The 20,509-nt window shown below is 44.7% G+C and overlaps 1 protein-coding gene across 1 annotated transcript in view; it reads left to right on the top strand.

Annotated features, from left to right (window-relative positions):
* COL20A1 (collagen type XX alpha 1 chain) overlaps window positions 1–20,509 on the top strand; it is a 134,281-nt gene that overhangs the window by 21,181 nt on the left and 92,591 nt on the right. Inside the window, exons 7-13 of the mRNA XM_083744105.1 lie at window positions 2,531–2,686; window positions 5,417–5,536; window positions 6,653–6,817; window positions 8,883–9,047; window positions 14,525–14,700; window positions 16,553–16,682; window positions 17,233–17,378. Of these exons, the coding sequence (XP_083600231.1) occupies window positions 2,531–2,686; window positions 5,417–5,536; window positions 6,653–6,817; window positions 8,883–9,047; window positions 14,525–14,700; window positions 16,553–16,682; window positions 17,233–17,378 (1,058 nt within the window). The remainder of the gene's footprint in view (window positions 1–2,530; window positions 2,687–5,416; window positions 5,537–6,652; window positions 6,818–8,882; window positions 9,048–14,524; window positions 14,701–16,552; window positions 16,683–17,232; window positions 17,379–20,509) is intronic.

The raw sequence follows: 20,509 nt of genomic DNA, 5'->3' as shown, positions 1-20,509 counted from the left end.
TTGTCGCTGTTTTTTGCGTTGAATATATGCTATATGGTAATTTATGGACCTAATAAGTACAGTGGTGCCTCGCAAGACAAAATTAATCCGTTCCGTGAGGCTCTTTGTATAGCGGTTTTTTCGTCTTGCGATGCAAGCCCATTGACAGCTTAGCGGATTAGTGCTATTAGCGGTTTAGCGGCTTTTAGCGGATCAGCTGATAAGCGGCTTATCAGCGGATCAGCTGATAAGCGGCTTAGGGCTTAGGAAAAGGGGGGGGGGAAAGGAAAAACCCCCGCAGGAACTCGCAAGACATTTTCGTCTTGCGAAGCAAGCCCATAGGGAAATTCGTTTTGCGAAGCGCCTCCAAAACGGAAAACCCTTTCGTCTAGCGGGTTTTCCGTCTTGCGAGGCGTTCGTCTTGCGGGGCACCACTGTATCTAAAGCCATTTGCACATAATAAAATATGTATTTTATCAAAGTAATTGTTGAACTGAAATACAATTAAGAAGAAATATATTAATTGTGAAATACAATTAAGAAGAAGTATATTAATAGTAAAATAATTATTAAGCTCTAACTTAAAATGTTAGAATCTAGAATCTTGCTATAAAATGAAATAATAATAGGTGTAAATATATGATGCAAACTACTAATAACTTTAAATAGCAGAATGTGGGCACCCTATATATAGAAATGAGCAAACCAATGATATTTTAGGGAACAGGCTAGCAGGCGGGGCCCATTACTTACATCATAGGAGCCTACACAACACAAAACTGTTGCTGTATGTAGGTTTTATTTTATTTGTTTTTTATCTTATATTTTGGAAATGTATATCCAGTTTTTTCCCCTTTACATTTTTTGGGGCCCCCAAGAGAGTGGGGCCCTAAGCTATAGCTTGTTTAGCTTATACAGTGGTATCTCGGGTTAAGAACTTAATTCATTCTGGAGGTCTGTTCTTAACAGGTGCGCCGACTTATAAAAAATATTGGGGGGGGGGCGGGGGCCCATACCGACTTATAAAAAATATTGGGGGGGGGGCAAGACCTCCAAACCGCTGCTGCTGGGGGAACGAAAGGGGCGAGCCCCGGGCTGCCCCGACCTTAAGTGAACCTGTGAGGGCCCACCCTTTGCGGCAGCTGATTGGCTGCCGCCGTGGGCGGTGAATATTAATGAGCTAGGGGGAATCCCCGCTTCTCGCGGGGCTGACGCCAGCCCCACGAGATTGTTGATGGGTCAAGAGCCCGCAACCCCACCCCCTCTCTAGATCGGGAGTGGCTTTGTTTTAACTCATTACTGAATGTATTTTAAAAGGTAAATATCGTCAAACAAGGAAAATAAAAAATACCAACATAATTTTGTGATTTTACAAAGCATAATATAACTAATAATTTTCTTAAATTATTGGGGGGGCGGAGCCCCCAAAACGATTTTTTGAGGGGGCTCGGGCCCCCTCAGGCCCCATGGAGTCGGCGCCTATGGTTCTTAACCTGAAACTGTTCTTAACCTGAGGCACCACTTTAGCTAATAGGGCCTCCTGCTGCCACCACTGCCGCGCAATTTCTGTTCTCATCCTGAAGCAAAGTTCTTAACCCGATGTACTATTTCTGGGTTAGCGGAGTCTGTAACCTGAAGCGTCTGTAACCTGAAGCGTCTGTAACCTGAGGTACCACTGTATGTAAATCCGGCACTGGGGGGAGTGAGTTGGACATCTAGAACCTACATGCTCCCTATTCATGCTCTACAGCAAAGCTTGGTGTGCCAGACATCACAGCACCTCTGTAGGTTCTTCCAGAGAAGAAGAAGAAGAGTTTGGATTTGATATCCTGCTTTATCACTACCCTAAGGTGTCTCAAGGGACACGGGTGGTGCTGTGGGTTAAACCACAGAGCCTAGGACTTGCCGATCAGAAGGTCGGCGGTTCGAATCCCCGCAATGGGGTGAGCTCCCGTTGCTCGGTCCCTGCTCCTGCCAACCTAGCAATTCGAAAGCACGTCAAAGTGCAAGTAGATAAATAGGTACCGCTCCGGCGGGAAGGTAAATGGTGTTTCCGTGCACTGCTCTGGTTCGCCAGAAGTGGCTTAGTCATGCTGGCCACATGACCCGGAAGCTGTACACCAGCTCCCTCGGCCAATAAAGCGAGATGAGCGCCACAACCCCAGAGTCGGCCACGACTGGACCTAATGGTCAGGGGTCCCTTTACCTTTACCAAGGTGTCTCAAAGCAGCTAACAATCTCCTTTCCCCTCCTCCCCCACAACAAACACTCTGTGAGGTGAGTGGGGCTGAGAGACTTCAGAGAAGTGTGACTGGCCCAAGGTCACCCAGCAGCTGCATGTGGAGGAGCAGGGAAGCGAACCCAGTTCACCAGATTACGAGTCCACCACTCTTAACCACTACACCACACTGGCTCTCCGTGGATAGGTTTTGGGTTGCTACTCTTCCTGTGAAGGTTAACTACACACGGAGTTGCAGGTTCTTTTCATTCTCATATTTAAATGAGAAGCACATCTATGCACCCCCTTTCTCAACCCATCCTCTCACCACAGTTTCTCAGTTTCATTGCGACACCTCTGCAATGACCGACATCGTCCTGCTCATCGACGGATCCTGGAGCATCGGGAGAAACAACTTCGGGCTCATCCGAGGATTCCTGGCTGGTTTGGTCGCACCTTTCAACATCGCTCAGGACAAGATAAGAGTGGGTGAGGAGCCGCTGTGTGCAGGGAACATTTACATAGCGGGATAGTAGTCCCGCTTGGACTACTGCAATGCGCTCTACGTGGGGCTACCTTTGAAGGTGACCCGGAAACTACAACTAATCCAGAATGCGGCAGCTAGACTGGTGACTGGGAGCGGCCGCCGAGACCATATAACACCGGTCTTGAAAGACCTACATTGGCTCCCAGTACGTTTCAAGAGCACAATTCAAAGTGTTGGTGCTGACCTTTAAAGCCCTAAATGGCCTCGGTCCAGTATATCTGAAGGAGCGTCTCCACCCACATCGTTCTACCTGGACGCTGAGGTCCAGCGCTGAGGGCCTTCTGGTGGTTCCCTCACTGCGAGAGGCCAAGTTACAGGGAACCAGGCAGAGGGCCTTCTCGGTGGTGGTGCCTGCCCTGTGGAACGCCCTCCCATCAGATGTCAAAGCGATAAACAACTACCTGACATTCAGAAGACATCTGAAGGCAGCCCTGTTCAGGGAAGTTTTTAATATGTGACATTTTAGTGTATTTTTCATCTCTGTTGGAAGCCGCCCAGAGTGGCTGGGGAAACCCAGCCAGATGGGCGGGGTACAAATAATAAATTATTATTATTATTATTATTATTATTATTATTATTATTATTAGGGGCAGAGGGGCCAGCTTGCGTGAGCGAGGGGGGACGTCATGCGTGTGAGCATCTCACCTCCCTTCCTATGCCAGGCAGAAGCCTCCTGGGCCTTGGGAAGGAGGCATCAAGGAAACATTTAGGGTTCTGACCTAGTTCCCCTAGTCCACTGACTGCACAACACTGGTGTGGAGCTTTTACTCTGCCAAGTATCCCAGTTCTGAGACAATGCAAAACATTGAAGGCAGCCCTGTTTAGGTAAGCTTTTAATGTTTGATGTAGTAAAAGTACAGTGGTGCCCCGCAAGACGAACGCCTCGCAAGACGGAAAACCCGCTAGACGAAAGGGTTTTCCGTTTTGGAGGCGCTTCGCAAAACGAATTTCCCTATGGGCTTGCTTCACAAGATGAAAATGTCTTGCGAGTTCCTGCGGGTTTTTCCTCCTTCCCCCCCTTTTTCTAAGCCGCTAAGCCGCTTATCAGCTGATCCGCTAAGCCGCTAAGCCGCTAAGCCGCTAAAAGCCGCTAAAAGCCGCTAAAAGCCGCTAAGCCGCTAATAGCGCTAATCCGCTAAGCCGTCAGTGGGCTTGCTTCGCAAGACGAAAAAACAGCTAGACGAAGAGACTCGCGGAACGGATTAATTTCGTCTTGCGAGGCACCACTGTATTTTAATATTTTTTGGGGAAGCCGCCCAGAGTGGCTGGGGAAGCCCAGCCAGATTGGCGGGGTATAAATAAATTATTATTATTATTATTATTATTATTATTATTATTATTATTATTATTATTGCATCCTTTTTCTATGGGAATCAGGGCTACCTAATGGTTAGCTGAACCAAAGCCTTTTTTATCTTTCTTGTTTCCAAAAAAATAATAATTTAAAAAAATGTTATTGCACAAAATATGGTCATATTCAAATACAGAACATAGCCACAAAATTAAAAGTTAGATAAAATATTGGTAATACAGGGAAACCTGTCCATTTCAATGTCTGGTTTTTTCAGCTTTAGATTCACTTCCTACATTTTTGCATCTGTTTGCTTTTTAAAGTTTTAATTCTCAGCATTTCAGTGCATATTCCTCCTGGCACATACGTTTTGGCAAGCAACTCTCCCAATATAATGCATTTTTGTATGCTGTTTTCACTCATAAATGTATTTTTGTACACTTTTTTTGTGGGGGAGGCTTGGAAACCTCTATCACAAAATTTTGAGAGGTGCAAATTTTGAAGGATGGAATTTTGGTTCACCGAAGTTCAAATGAGATAGGTTCACATTGAAATGCAAAACCAAACCGAATTCCTTCCTTGTTCCAAAGTCACATGGTGTTAAAAATACATAGAAATATCAAAGGGAAGGGAAAAGGACAAAAAATGAAGGCCTTCAGACTTAATTTGTAGTGCACTCTGATGCATGTCAACTTAACGTAAGACCTGATACAAAACATCTAGCATCTGAAATATAAAATTGAGCAGCAACTTCTAGATACAGATAGCTTGTCATAATGTCTTATTGGAAATGAACTTGCAAACAGCTACTCTAGCTGATTTTAATTTTAAAAACTGTTTTAAATAGTTGATTCTATCTGTTTTTACCAATAATTTTATTGTTTTATTATTTTTGTAAACCACATTGAGGGTTTTTGTCTAGGTTTTTTTAACAATTAGGGAGTATATAAAATTTTATGAAATAAATGAATAAAATAATAGTGTTCTGTGCAAAAATATAACTAACTGATTGCTCAGCCTGCTCACCAAACTACAGTCACTAGAATTCTATGAGTGTAGACATGGCATTTGTTCATATAGCAGTTTTGGACCCAACAAAAAATAGAGATGGAGACACTTCAGTCTATACTAGGCTTTAAACCTAGAAACTTCACATACTTTTTCTTGTTCCTCTCTGTAATACCTCTATGAAAGGGGTCCATGTTGCTCCTGTCTTGCAAATGATGAGCTAGAAGTCACAGACAGGGGCTTCCCAAGGCCACCTGGAGAAACCACAACAATTTTCCATCTTTTACAACTTAAGCCAGAATCCTGTCTCCACTGCGCCCCCTGCAGGCTTGTTCTCTGACCACTTCCTGTTGGCTTCCTTGTCCCCTTCCAGCCTTATCCCAGTACAGCAGTGACCCGCGTACAGAATGGGACCTGAATACATACTCCACCCGGGATGAGGTATTAGAGGCCCTGAGGAGCTTGCAGTATAAAGGAGGCAATACATTCACAGGTAAAGCCCACTGCTTCTCTGGGTCAGGTAGAGCGTCCGGTTAGGCATCAACAGAATAAGAAAAGAGGATTTGCATCACACCCTCCCCACCCTAAAAAAGGATTTGCATAATATTTGCATATTGCAATTTATGTGTATTGACACAGATTTGGAAATAATTCACTGGGGAATATTTTTTTTTTTTCATTTTCTGTTGCATGAGATTTCCCAACTGTTCTTATATGTTCTTTCAATGCTGATTTCAAATGTTTACACATTTTTGTCTACTTGTAGAAGCCATGGTCCGATTTGAAAAATACAAATATTTAGGTCACAAAACTATAAAAATAAAGAAAAATTTAGTTTGCAAAACAATAATTACCATCTGGTTGGGATAGATCAACGTGTCAGTGTCCACTTATCCCCAGTGTAAATATGACATAACGGCAAAAGTCAGAAATTGAAAGACAACTATAGCACGTACACGAAAATCAATTTCAGATTTGAAATCAGCATTGAAAGAACATATAAGAACAGTTGAAAAATCTCATGCAACAGGAAATGAAAAAAAAAATTGTTCCCCAGTATACTGTGTATCCCAAGGGAATACATTTTTTTGCATACCTCCAACTATACTATATACATGTACAACTATATACATGTCATTTTCATTGCTATACATGTCATGTTCAATGCTATATAAGTCACTTACATTTATACTCATATTGTACTACTTTGGCTACGTGTTTAATAAAATATTGAATTCTTGCATTGTGAAAAACAAAGATTATGGTGAAAAGTGGAAAACATGAATTGCGGGGGGAAAACCTAGAGCTTGCAGAACAAAACCAACTTCAGATATGAAATCAGCACGTCAGAATTAGGTTGGAACAACTGTAGGTGTCAATGCAACAAAAAAATTGTGTTATTGTAACATAAATTTTGTGTTATTGTAACATAAACAGAAATACAGTACATTGCACCATAGTGGGCAAGATGTCGCCCACAGCTCCATGATAAGGGAGAAATTGAGTATTGCTCAGTAGGGCACTTCCAGTTCTTGCTTGCCTCCTCTAAGCTTTTGTTTAACCATGTCAGTCCCCTCAACCCAAGCCTTCTGCCTTTCATCTTTCCAAGGACTGGCGCTGACGCATGTCCTGGAACAGAACCTGAGGCCCGAAGCTGGAGCGCGGCCAGAAGCCCCCAAGCTGATCATTCTCTTGACTGATGGCAAATCTCAGGATGATGCCAGTCCGTCTGCCCAGACCTTGAAGGATATGGGAATAGAGATATTTGCTGTTGGTGAGTTCATGTCTCCGTGGGCTTCTGATATGTTTTTTCAAAGTGTTGGTGCTGACCTTGAAAGCCCTAAACGACCTCAGCCCAGTATACCTGAAGGAGCATCTCCACTCCCAGACACCGAGGTCCAGCTCTGAGGGCCTTCTGGCAGTTCCCTCACTGCAAGAAGTGAGGTTACAGAGAACCAGGCAGAGGGCCTTCTCAGTAGTGGCTCCCGTCTTGTGGAACGCCCTCCCATCAGATGTCAAGGAAATAAACAACTATCTGACTTTTAGAAGACATCTGAAGAAGGCAGCCCTGTTTAGGGAAGTTTTTGCATGTTTGATGTTTTATCGTGCTTTTAATATTCTGTTGGGAGCTGTCCAGATGGGTGGGGTATAAATATATTATTATTATTATTATTATTATTATTATTATTATTATTATTATTATTAATAATAATAATAATAATTGTTATTATTTGCAATTTAAATTGGCATGGGAAATGTCAAGAACTGGAGACTTTTCATTCTTCCTGAATGCTTTAGAATTATAGTACCAAAAAGACTCTTCGCCAGACCCTCTGTTGCCATCTCATACTGACAGCCCCTTAGTATGCCTGCTAACCATTAGCCATTACATTACAGGGCCCTTGCATGCAAGCAAAACACACACAAGGGCTGTTGAGCGGGGTAGCGCAGCAGCAGTGAGAGCTCCCATTTTGGAGGGTGCCATTCTGGAGCCCTTAGAGCAGGCACCCCCAAACTCAGCCCTCCAGATGTTCTGGGACTACAATTCCCATCATCCCTGACCACTGGTCCTGTTAGCTAGGGATGATGGGAGTTGTAGTCCCAAAACATCTGGAGGGCCGAGTTTGGGGGTGCCTGCCTTAGAGTATTCTTTTCTAGACTTTTCTCATCCTCTTCGGGCTCTGGAGAGGGTCTCCCCACGAACCACAAGGACTTTCGAGCTCTATTCCACCATTTTAGGTTAGAAAAAATTGAATTAGTTATTTCCTGGCTCTGCACATATACACAGTCATGTGCGAATCAGTTCTGCGTAAGTGGGCGGAATGCCTGTATACATTTTTGGGTGTTCCAGGCACTTTTCATACAGTGTATTCTTATACTCACCATGGCCCTGTAAATATTATCAGTCGCATAGTGTAGATCAGGGTTTCCCAAACTCAGGTCTCCAGCTGATTTTGGACTACTGCTCCCAATATCCCTGATCACTGGTCCTGCTAGCTAGTGTGATGTCCTGGGATTCGGACTTGGAGGCTGAAACTGAGGGATCCCAGCCTGCACAGGATTCCCCGCCTCCAGAACCAGCTGAGCCGGGGCTGGGGGATGAGCCTGAAGGGCCCTCACCTGTGCTGGATCCTCAGGTGCAGGCTCCAGCTGAGTCTGCTCTGGCTCCTGAGGTGATGGAGGACCCATTGTCTGCAGGTGCTCCACTCTCAGCCCTGTCAGGGGAAGCTGAGGTTGCCTCTGGGTCCAATAACCCTCCAGCCTCTCCTGAACTGCAGAGGCTCGGGCAGAGAGGCAGAGGGAACTAAGTTCCCACAGGAGGAGTGCTCGCCTCCAGGCCAGGAGAGGCGAGTCACCAGAGGATAGGGGCCGTCCTATGCCTCGGGGCAGATAAAAGCCAGCCAGCCCCAGTCCCAAGTTGTGGGAGCAATGTTGTTGGTAGCCAGTTCTGGCCTGCACCCTGTCCTGCCGGATCTCCTGACCTCACCCGACTCCCTGCCTTAGACCCAGCTTCAGCTTTGACGGACGGCCTCAATACTGAGTCCCTTGACCTCGGACTGGACACGCACCTCACCTCACAGAAACCCACGGAACCAGCACAGCTCGGGATGATGGAAGTTGTAGTCCAGCAACAGTTGCAAGCCCAAGTTTAGGAAACCTGTTGTAGAGGAAGGCTCAGAGAGAGTGTTGTGCCAAAGGTCAGCTAGGTGAGTTTGTGGCAGAGAAACCATTCGATGCAGGATGTCTCAATTCATGACTCTTACTGCTCAGCTGTCAAGTCTCATTTGTCCACCTGGTTCCTACTTAATTTGCACATGGGGTTTACTTCGATTTCCTAGGGGTGAAAAATGCAGACGAGGCAGAGTTGCGCCATGTGGCCTCCGAACCTTTGGAACTGACGGTGTACAATGTGCTGGATTTCCCTCTGCTCAGCTCTCTGGCCGGCCGGCTCTCCCGGGTCTTGTGTTCCCGGATCAAGGAGATGAATAAGGAAGAGAACACAGGTGATGTGAACACCACTTCCTTGTTGGGTTTCACGTGTTCTAAGGGAGACTCCACACCGTCAGTGTTTTGTGGGACAGATTCAAGCACATATCCAGAAATCTAAGGTAAAGGGGACCCCTGCCCATTAGGTCCAGTCATGACAGACTCTGGGGTTGCGGCGCTCATCTCACTTTATTGGCCGAGGGAGCCAGCGCACAGCTTCCGGGTCATGTGGCCAGCATGACTAAGCCGCTTCTGGCGAACCAGAGCAGTGGGCAGAAACGCCGTTTACCTTCCTGCAGGAGCGGTGCCTATTTATCTACTTGCACTTTGAGGTGCTTTCGAACTGCTAGGTTGGCAGGAGCTGGGACCGAGCAACGGGAGCTCACCCCGTCGCGGGGATTCGAACCACCGACCTTCTGATTGGCAGGCCCTAGGCTCTGTGGAAATCTAGTTTTGTGCAATTAAAACAGATTCACAGGCCCTGTCACCCTAGCACAGCAACTCCACTTTAAAAAGGAAGCAGATCTTTTAAAGGAAATTTAAATCAGACAGGGATATGCATTGAAAAGTGTGGGGGTGGACACAGGGCTAATAGAAAGACATGTAAACGCCTTGCAAGCAAACAAGGGTGAATGCAGGAGGAACGTTCATTCACCCTTCAAACAAATCAGAACAAATGTTCAATATTGACTGGTTGGTTGATTGAGTGCTTAGATTTCTGACTTGCCCTTTACCATAAGGTCCTAGGGTGGGTTGCAACAGTAAAATATACCATTATAAAACAAATGAAGACCAGTTATAATCTAATTTGGTGGGAACAAATTGGAATGAATGCTTAATTGTCTGGAGGAACCCTTAGACAATTCTTTCTTACAAAACCTTCTCTGCATGAAGTTCCTCCATGAGAGTCTACCACCCTTCTAGGCCATTGGCTCCATTGCGTGGCGAGTTCCTGCCTCCCCCTGGTGGAAATAAAGACACATGACTCAATTATTTAGGTCAATAGCTAAAAACGGCCGCAACTTTATTGGTTACAGGTGATGAGCGGTATTGGCTTAGGCATTGGTCCTAACGACTATCCGGCTTCAGCCTGTCTGCTTGAAGTCCAGGAAGGGTTAACCACCAGTAGGGGGAGTCCTGCTGATGCACATCAACTAGGAACTCCCCCGGGGTCACCGCTCGGGGGCGTGCCTTAGGCCCTCACCACCTTAGGCTTCGGACAGGGCCACGCCCCCCGGAATCCTTTACTGGACTACCCTTCAATATGTGGGGCAGGTGATGGAGCTATCTCCCCTCTTCCATCTACAGAGCAATACCAATGCCTAACCGCCAATACCAAGAAAGTTGTGATGATTTGCTATGAGGTAGGCAAAAACCAAGTGGCTGGTGCCAATTTGCCAAGTGGAAAAAAATCCTACCACGCCCCTCAACGGCGACCAACTGAGGTCCATAACGATGTCGGAAAGAAAACCTAAAGGGCGGGAGGGTGGGAAACCGGAGCAGCTGAAGCGGCCAAAATAGGGAGATCCCCGGCCACGCCAGTGCTAAATAGCACAGGCCACGCCCCCCAGGCCAGCCAATTGGCTGCCCAGGGGATGACGCGGCCAGGGATTGCCTCAATCGCACGGAGGCTGAGAGCCAGCCCCCGCGCACATGGAGGGGGCGTGAAGCCCGCAACCCCACCTCCTCTGCAGCTCGGAAGTGGCTTTGTCAAACCGCTTTCACCGTTTGGAAGTTCCTTCTAATTTTCAACCAGAACCTTGTTGTTGTTGTTTAGTCGTTTAGTCGTGTCCGACTCTTCGTGACCCCATGGACCAGAGAACGCCAGGCACCTCTGTCCTCCACTGCCTCCCGCAGTTTGGTCAAACTCATGCTGGTAACCTCGAAAACACTATCCAACCATCTCGTCCTCTGCCGTCCCCTTCTCCTTGTGCCCTCCATCTTTCCCAACATCAGGGTCTTCTCCAGGGAGTCTTCTCTTCTCATGAGGTGGCCAAAGTACTGGAGCCTCAGCTTCACAATCTGTCCTTCCAGTGAGCACTCAGGGTTGATTTCCTTCAGTATGGAGAGGTTTGATCTTCTTGCAGTCCATGGGACTTTCAAGAGTCTCCTCCAGCACCATAATTCAAAAGCATCAATTCTTCGGCGATCAGCCTTCTTTATGGTCCAGCTCTCACTTCCATACATCACTACTGGGAAAACCATAGCTTTAACTATACGAACCTTTGTTGGCAAGGTGATGTCTCTACTTCTCAAGATGCTGTCTAGGCCTGTCATTGCCCTTCTCCCAAGAAGCAGGCGTCTTTTAATTTTGTGGCTGCTGTCACCACCTGCAGTGATCATTGAGCCCAAGAAAGTAAAATCTCTCACTACCTCCATTTCTTCCCCTTCTATTTGCCAGGAGGTGATGGGACCAGTGGCCATGATCTTCGTTTTTTTGATGTTGAGCTTCAGACCATATTTTGCGCTCTCCTCTTTCACCCTCATTAAAAGGTTCTTTAATTCCTCCTCACTTTCTGCCATCAAGGTTGTGTCATCTGCATATCTGAGGTTGTTGATATTTCTTCCGGCAATCTTAATTCCGGCTAGGGATTCATCCAGCCCAGCCTTTCGCATGATGAATTCTGCATATAAGTTAAATAAGCAGGGAGACAAAATACAGCCTTGTCGTACTCCTTTCCCAATTTTGAACCAATCAGTTGTTCCATATCCAGTTCTAACTGTAGCTTCTTGTCCCACATAGAGATTTCTCAGGAGACAGATGAGGTGATCTGGCACTCCCATTTCTTTAAGAACTTGCCATAGTTTGCCGTGGTCGACACAGTCAAAGGCTTTTGCATAGTCAATGAAGCAGAAGTAGATGTCTTTCTGGAACTCTCTAGCTTTCTCCATAATCCAGCGCATGTTTGCAATTTGGTCTCTGGTTCCTCTGCCTCTTCTAAATCCAGCTTGCACTTCTGGGAGTTCTCGGTCCACATACTGCTTGAGCCTTCCTTGTAGAATTTTAAGCATAACCTTGCTAGTGTGTGAAATGAGTGCAATTGTGTGGTAGTTGGAGCATTCTTTGGCACTGCCCTTCTTTGGGATTGGGATGTAGACTGATCTTCTCCAATCTTCTGGCCACCGCTGAGTTTTCCAAACTTGCTGGCATATTGAGTGTAGCACCTTAACAGCATCATCTTTTAAAATTTTAAATAGTTCAGCTGGAATACCATCACTTCCACTGGCCTTGTTATTTGCAGTGCTTTCTAAGGCCCATTTGACTTCACTTTCCAGGATGTCTGGCTCAAGGTCAGCAACCACACTACCTGGGGTATACGAGACATCCATTTCTTTCTGGTATAATTCCTCTGTGTATTCTTGCCACCTCTTCTTGATGTCTTCTGCTTCTGTTAGGTCCTTTCCACTTTTGTCCTTTATTATGGAAATCTTTGTACGAAATGTTCCTTTCATATCTCCAATTTTCTTGAACAGATCTCTGGTTCTTCCCATTCTATTGCTTTCCTCTATTTCTTTGCATTGCTCGTTTAAGAAGGTCTTCTTGTCTCTCCTTGCTATTCTTTGGAAATCTGCATTCAATTTCCTGTATCTTTCACCATCTCCCTCGCATTTTGCTTGCCTTCTCTCCCCCGCTATTTGTAAGGCCTCATTGGACAGCCACTTTGCTTTCTTGCATTTCCTTTTCATTGGGATGGTTTTCGTTGCTGCCTCCTGTATAATGTTACGAGCCTCCATCCATAGTTCTTCAGGCATTCTGTCCACCAAATCTAAATCCTTAAACCTGTTCCTCACTTCCACTGTGTATTCATAAGGGATTTGACTTAGATTGTATCTTACTGGCCCAGTGGTTTTTCCTACTTTCTTCAGTTTAAGCTTGAATTTTGCTATAAGAAGCTGATGATCTGAGCCACAGTCATCTCCAGGTCTTGTTTTTGCTGACTGTATAGAGCTTCTCCATCTTTGGCTGCAGAGAATATAATCAATCTGATTTCGATGCTGCCCATCTGGTGATGTCCATGTGTAGAGTCGTCTCTTGTGTTGTTGGAAAAGCATGTTTGTGATGACCAGCTTGTTCTCTTGACAGAACTCTATTAGCCTTTGCCCTGCTTCGTTTTGATCTCCAAGGCCAAACTTGCCAGTTGTTCGTTTTATCTCTTGACTCCCTACTTTAGCATTCCAATCCCCTATAATGAGAAGAACATCCTTCTTTGGTGTCACTTCTATAAGGTCTTGTAAGTCTTCATAGAATTAGTCAATTTCAGTTTCTTCAGCACAAGTAGTTGGTGCATAAACTTGGATTACTGTGATGTTAAAAGGTCTGCCTTGGATTCGTATCGAGATCATTCTATCATTTTTGAGATTGCATCCCAGTACAGCTTTCGCCACTCTTTTGTTGACTATGAGGGCCACTCCATTTCTTTTACGGGTTTCTTGCCCACAGTAGTAGATATGATGGTCATCCGAACTGAATTCACCCATTCCCGTCCATTTTAGTTCACTGATGCCCAGGATGTCAATATTTATTCTTGCCATCTCATTTTTGACCACCTCCAACTTACCCAGGTTCATGGTTCTTACATTCCAGGTTCCTATGCAATATTTTTCTTTACAGCATTGGACTTTCCTTTTGCTTCCAGGCATATCTGCAACTGAGCGTCCTTTCGGCTTTGGCCCAGCCGCTTCATCAGCTCTGGATCTACTTGTACTTGCCCTCCGCTCTTCCCCAGTAGCATGTTGGACGCCTTCCGACCTGAGGGGCTCATCTTCCAGCGTCATATCTTTTATATGCCTGTTGTCTTTGTCCATGGAGTTTTCTTGGCAGGGATACTGGAGTGGCTTGCCAGTTCCTCCTCCAGGTGGATCACGTTGGTCAAAACTCTCCACTATGACCTGTTCATCTTGGGTGCCCTGCTCGGCATAGTTCATAGCTTCTCTGAGTTCTTCAAGCCCCTTCGCCACGGCAAGGCAGTGATCCATGAAGGGGCAACCAGAACCTACCCTCTTGTAACTTCAAATCAAGTCCTGTGCTCTGGAACGGCAAATAATCTTTGACCTTGTCTATATGGTGACTCCTTCAGGTATGTGAAGAGTGTTGCCATGTCTTCTGTCCTCCAGGTGAAACATGAATCTATCTTACAACTCCAACCTGCTTATGACACTGCACAACCATGATGGAAACCTATAGCTGTCCAGATGTTGCTGGACTCCATCTCCCATCAGCCCCATCCAGCAAGGGTCAAGGATGATGTGATTTGTAGTCCAGCAACACCTGGAGGGCCAAAGGTTCTCCTCCATTGCAATATAAGGTCCCCTCTTCCTTTTTAATCTCAGAACAGTCTCTTGAGTTGCATTAGGTTGAGAGGTATTTACTGGCCCACAGTTTTGGCCAACAACCTTTATGTCCATGTGAGGACTTCAGACCAGATCTCTCTACTCCAAATCCAGAGCTCTTTCTGCTACATCACATAATAAGAAATGGTTGCCAAATTTGCAGGTGATGACCCTCTCAAAGCCATACTGGTGAATACTGGAGCCCACCTGAGCCCAACCAATCTTGCTATAAAGGAGGTAACGTCCAGAAGTATACGCCTCATCTGGAACCCCCCTGTGATACCACCTAAAAAATATAGGGTGGTCTATTACCCCTCTAGGGGTGGGATTCCCAAAGAGGTAAGTGGTCCTGTCTTTGATATCTTAAACTTAGTTGGATCCACCAGGTGGGCACTAGCAATGGCACATTCCTAACAGTCCAAATCAGAGAAGAACTCCTGGGACTGTACTGCTTGCCTCTGACTGAAGGCAAGCAATATGAGTTGCTAGGAATGGGCAAATATGTCCGTTTTCTTTGCTTTCAGTTTCTCATCTTTCCAATCTTACGTTCAGTCCTCCACATTTCCACATCAGTTAGTGATTTCAGGGGGTGTGGAATCCTGGTGAAAATTTGTGTGCATGAATTTCATTTTTGCGTGAATTTCTTCTGCTCTGCACATTTTTATATGGATTTTTTTTCTCAGATGTGCACATTTCCCCAATGACATTTCCGCAAATAGAATGCATTTTTGGTACGCGATTTTCACTAATATATGTATTCTTAACTTAGCATATGCATTTTTGTACATGTTACTTGACTGGAGAATTGTACTACAAAATTCAGAGTCACACAAATTTCTGAGGATTGCAGTGTTTTTGTGCTCACATTGCTCTGTAAAGTGTGAACTTGGTAAGCTGGCCTTTAAATGTGAATAGAATTGAGTTTCTGAGACCTTTGGGTATAGGGCGGTACAGAAATAAAGCTAACTAACTATTATTATTATTATTATTATTATTCTCCATCCTTATGAGCTGCTGAGGTTTGTATGCCAAACTAGGCTCTGGCAATATCAGTAGTGGGGACCACCCTATGATCCATTTGTGTATGCTATTTTCACTCATGTGCATATTTAGGCACATTCCCCTCTAACATATGCATTTTTGTAAACACTGGTTGGAAAAGTGCATCACAAAATTCAGAGGCGTGTGAATTTCAGAGGGCAATTGCATTTCGGTTTATGTATTGATTTCAAATGTACAAATTAGGTAGTTTCTCATTGAAATGCAAACAAAATCAGATTATTTAAAAATAAAATAAACTTATTTATTTGGTTTTTCAGATTAAAATTTTACACATATCCAACATACAACATAGAAACAAGATTCCACAGTATCTCCTGGACTTTCCTCCTCCCCTTTGTGGGTCCTATTGTTAATCATTTCCTCCTGCATCTAAGCCAAATCTTTTGCCTCTCCGTTGTGTCCAAAATTCACCATTAAACTACAAGTGTTATTCCAACCCTACTAACGATTTTGACTGTTTACAGTGGTTTTTAAGATAAATTTCCCCCATTCCTTATTAAAATTTTGGTCTTCCTGATTTCTGATTCTTCCGGTCATTTTTGCCATTTCGGCAATATCTAGGCAACACGAAGTCTCTGAAAATCTTTAAATGAAGTGAGGTACTGCAGTGACTACATTATTACATGAGCACTGTTCCACAACATTTGCTATTTTCATTTACATACATTCATTCGAAATAAGATGGGTTTATGAAGCAATTCTATATCCTCCCACCACGCTGACAAAGAATTCAACGAAACAGTAGTCAATATCTGGAATCACTGTTCAGTGTTGGACCTTACATTTGCTGAATACACAAAGCTTCACAGCTTGTCTTTCATCGTACAAAGTCTGGTACCTCGCTTCACTTAAAGATTTTCAGAGACTTTGAGACTAAAGATTTCATTTTGTACTTATTACGGTTTGAAGGTATTCTATAAAGGTTGCCTATTGTGTATGTACATGGTCATCGTGTTGCCTAGATATTGCTGACGTTCTCTTTGCAACACAGGGGTTTGTTTAATTTTTGCCATTTTGGCATAATCCATTGACTTGATCTGCCATTCTCCTCTGGTAGGGACTCCATCTTCTTTCAAACAAAATCAGGTTCCATGACCATCCTCAGTGCAACTTCTGTGTATATTTTTAGGTTGTTTTAGATGGGGCAGCCTCGGCCGTGCAGCTCCTCAACTTGACATCCCACACAGAATATCTGGTTTCAGTGTTTCCTATTTATGAGAACGCAGTTGGAGATGGACTCAGAGGCATCACCTCAACATGTAAGCCAGGAATTGATTGACTGGTCTTCGGTTTAATTGTGTCCCAGGTGCTACTTTGATAGCCATGCCCCTTATACTGAGGTTACCAGATTTTTTTCAATGAATCCAGGGTCACTTTTCAACTTCAGTGGATCTTGTCAGGAGACTGATTTGTAAATCTGGGGACTGTCCCCAGGAAACAGGGACATCTGGTAACTTTACCTTATACCAGCCAGAAGGTCTTGCTCTGAGATCATGGCTCAGATGATCTTTCTCCTATCTTTGAGGCAGACATTCATGGCTAATAAAAGACCTCTATCTGATAAAGAGAATATTTAATTAAAAAATTGCTTAATATTCTTAGCCTTGAAATATTTTAAGCCTGTTATTTGCTTAATGGTTAATAGGTATTTAATCTGCATAATTTGTAGACTGTGCAGATACGTGTGTTTATTTTCAGAGCAAAGTAGCATGTCGTTTTGCCTGGCAAATGTTCACATTTGGCAGCAGCTTTGGGTGAGGAAACGTACTTCCCTTTGATAATTTCTCTTTTAATGTTTCGGCCCCATAGTGCCTCTCTCTGCCCCTGGGTCCCTCAGAGCTTCTGAAATCAGCCACAACAGCATACGACTGAGCTGGGAGCCAGCAGATGGAGCTAGCCAGTATCTGGTTCTTTGCTCCTCAGCACCCAATGGAGCAGAAGATGGTACCAAAGAGGTAAAGGATATTGGTTTCGACTGTAATCACAATGGTGGGTTTGGGTTTTTTTGAGGGGGAGGCATTTAAATGCGCAGAGATAAGATGCATCCCCTATACAAAGCAAAGTGAGATTTTGATGTCGGGATCACCCCTGAGTCAAGAGGTGAGTTTTACTCAGGCTCCTGAATGTGAGTTCTGTTAGTGCCTGCCTAATACAGTGGTACCTTGGGTTACATACGCTTCAGGTTACAGACTCCGCTAACCCAGAAATATTACCTCAGGTTAAGAATTTTGCTTTAGGATGAGAACAGAAATTGTGCTCCGGTGGTGCGGCAGCAGCAGGAGGCCCCATTAGCTAAAGTGTGCTTCGGGTTAAGAACAGTTTGAGGTTCAGAACGGACCTCCGGAATGAATTAAGTACTTAACCCGAGGTACCACAATAAGAATAAGAATAAGAATAAGAATAAGAACAAGAATTTATTTATACCCCGCCCATTGGGCTGGGTTTCCCCAGCCACTCTGGGCAGCTTCTAGCAAAATATTTAAATACAATAATTCATCAAACATTAAAATTTTCCCTAAACAGGGCTGCCTTCAGATGTCTTCTAAAAGTCAGATAGTTGTTTATCTCTTTGACATCTGATGAGAGGGTAGTCCACAGAGTGGGCACCACTACTGAGAAGGCCCTCTGCCTGGTTCCCTGTAACTTCGCTTCTTGCGGTGAGGGAACTGCCAGAAGGCCCTCAGAGATGGACCTCAGACTGAACAATAGGGGTGGAGACGCTCCTTCAGGTATACTGGGCCAAGGCTGTTTAGGGCTTTAAAAGTCAGCACCAACACTTTGAATTGTGCCCAGAAACGTACTGGAAGCCAATGTAGGTCTTTCAGGACTGGTGTTTTGTGGTCTCGGCAGCCACTCCCAGTCACCAGTCTAGCTGCCACATTCTGGATTAGTTGTATTTTCTGGGTCACCTTCAAAGGTAGCCCCACGTAGAGCGCATTGCAGTAGTCCAAGTAGGAGATAACCAGAACATGCACCACTCTGGCGAGACAGTCTGCGGGCAGGTAGATGGAGCTGGTAGACAGCTGTCTTGAACACAGAATTGACCTGCGCCTCCATGGACAGCTGTGAGTCTAAAACGAGTCCCAGGCTGCATACCTGGTCCTTCAGAGGCACAGTTCCCCCATTCAGGACCAGGATGTTCATTGGGAGCACATTCCAAAGGAGAGATGCCACCACACTAAAAGCCCTGGTCTTAGTGGATATAAGACAAGCCATACAGAACTCCTAGGAGGGTCTCTCCCAAGGATCAAAGTGACTAGGCAGAGTGTATGCAATGCAATAGGGAAAGGTAGAATTTGATCCCCAAACTCCAGTTAGAAAACAACAACAACAACTAAAAAACCAATAGAAAGAGCATAGAGTCATAGAACTGTAGAGTGGGATGGGACCAGTTGGCTGAAGTGTGGGGCTCACAATGCCAAGGTTACATAGAATCACAGAATTGTAGAGTTGGAAAGGACCTTAAGGGTCATCTAGTCCAACCCCCTGCAAAGGCGGGATTTTTTTGCCCAATGTGGGGCTTGAACCCACGACCCTGATATTAAGAGTCTCATGCTCTAGCTATTGAGCTATCCCAGGTTATGGGTTTGATCCCCATATGGGGATCTGCGTATTGCAGGGGGCTGGACTCCATGATCCTCAGGGTCCCTTCCAAATCTACAATTCCATGATTGTATCATAGAATTGCAGGACTAGAACTCATGACCTTCAGATTCAGAATCTCTTTCTCTCTCTCATTTTAACATGATTTTTATTAAGTTTTCCATGTTTCATTACATTTTCATATCGTAACTCCATAACTTAAGACATTGCTTACATAAAGCATCAACCTCCTTCCCTCCCTCTAACTGACTTCCACACAACTTTACCAATTTCTTCCCATTTCTATTATCACCTTTTAACCTTATATCTATCTTTTAGCATTCACCTTCTTATATGTAAACCAGCTCCTTATTTTCACATTACCAAACATTACAACTCAAACCTACAAACGTTTTCAACTGTTTACATTTTTATTTCATTTAAAATATAAATTTGCTCCAGTCCTTTTGAAACAGTTCATCACGCCGATTCCGGATCTTCGCCATCAGCTTTGCCAACTCCACGTACTCGACCATCTTTATCTGCCAGTCTTCCAGCATAGGAAGTTCTTGCTGCTTCCATTTCTGGGCCAGGAGTATTCTTGCAGCCATTGTGGCATACATAAACAAATTTACATCTTTCTTTTGAATTTCCTCATCAATTAGCCCCAACAGAAAGGCCTCTGGTTTTTTACTGAAGTTGTACTTAAATACCTTTTTCAATTCAAACTGCAGCGACTGAGCTACTTCAGCAGCTACATAAGACTCTTAAGCACAGGGCTGCATGTTTGATCGACGTTGGGTCAAAGATTCCTGCATTGCAGCGGGTTGCAGTAGATGACCCCTGTGGTCTTTTCCAACCCTACAATTCTATGATTCTAACCCCCCCAAAAAACTTTGGGAATCCACTGGCAGAAATCATGTGTGGTGCTTATGTAGTTCTGCCAGATGGGCCGAAGGTGGCAGCAGACTCACTGTAATGAACATTTGGGAGCGTTAAAATGCAGAAAGGAAAGAAAGGCTATCCTGCATACTCCGGTTTGCAGACAGATGTGCCCAGGTAATCAGGGACCCTCCTGCATCCCTTGTTTAAGGGCTCGCCTTTATTAACACTCCCAAACCCTCCTCTCCTCCTGTTTGTTCCGCACAGTGTGAAATGTTTTGCATCACAAAGGCAGGGAGCCTCTCTCTGGCCAGCTGTTCCCCTTTGCTGTGACTCTTTGTTCTTCTGTTGGGGCCTTGCTTGCTTCAGGCTGAGAACTTTCCCCGCTCCGATGAATGCTCCTGGGAGAGCTCTTCCGTATGTTTCACACTCAAGTGCTTTGAAAACTATTCCCCTGCCCGTTGCAAGGGTCAAATGCCTGAAAATATATTTCCGGTGCTTGCTAACGACCCACAACCCTTAGGAGTGTCAACGGGAAGCATTGTGAAGGTCATTGCAAAGAACAAGGAATGCCATCAATGGCTGGAATTTATCCTGGCACTAAGGATCAGTTGAATTCAGG

This window comes from Podarcis gaigeae, assembly GCF_964106915.1.
Source record: "Podarcis gaigeae genome assembly, chromosome: 6".
In the NCBI taxonomy this organism is placed as follows: Eukaryota; Metazoa; Chordata; class Lepidosauria; order Squamata; family Lacertidae; genus Podarcis; species Podarcis gaigeae.
Note: the sequence above shows the minus strand (reverse complement) of the source record. Positions and strands in the feature narration are given on the sequence as shown.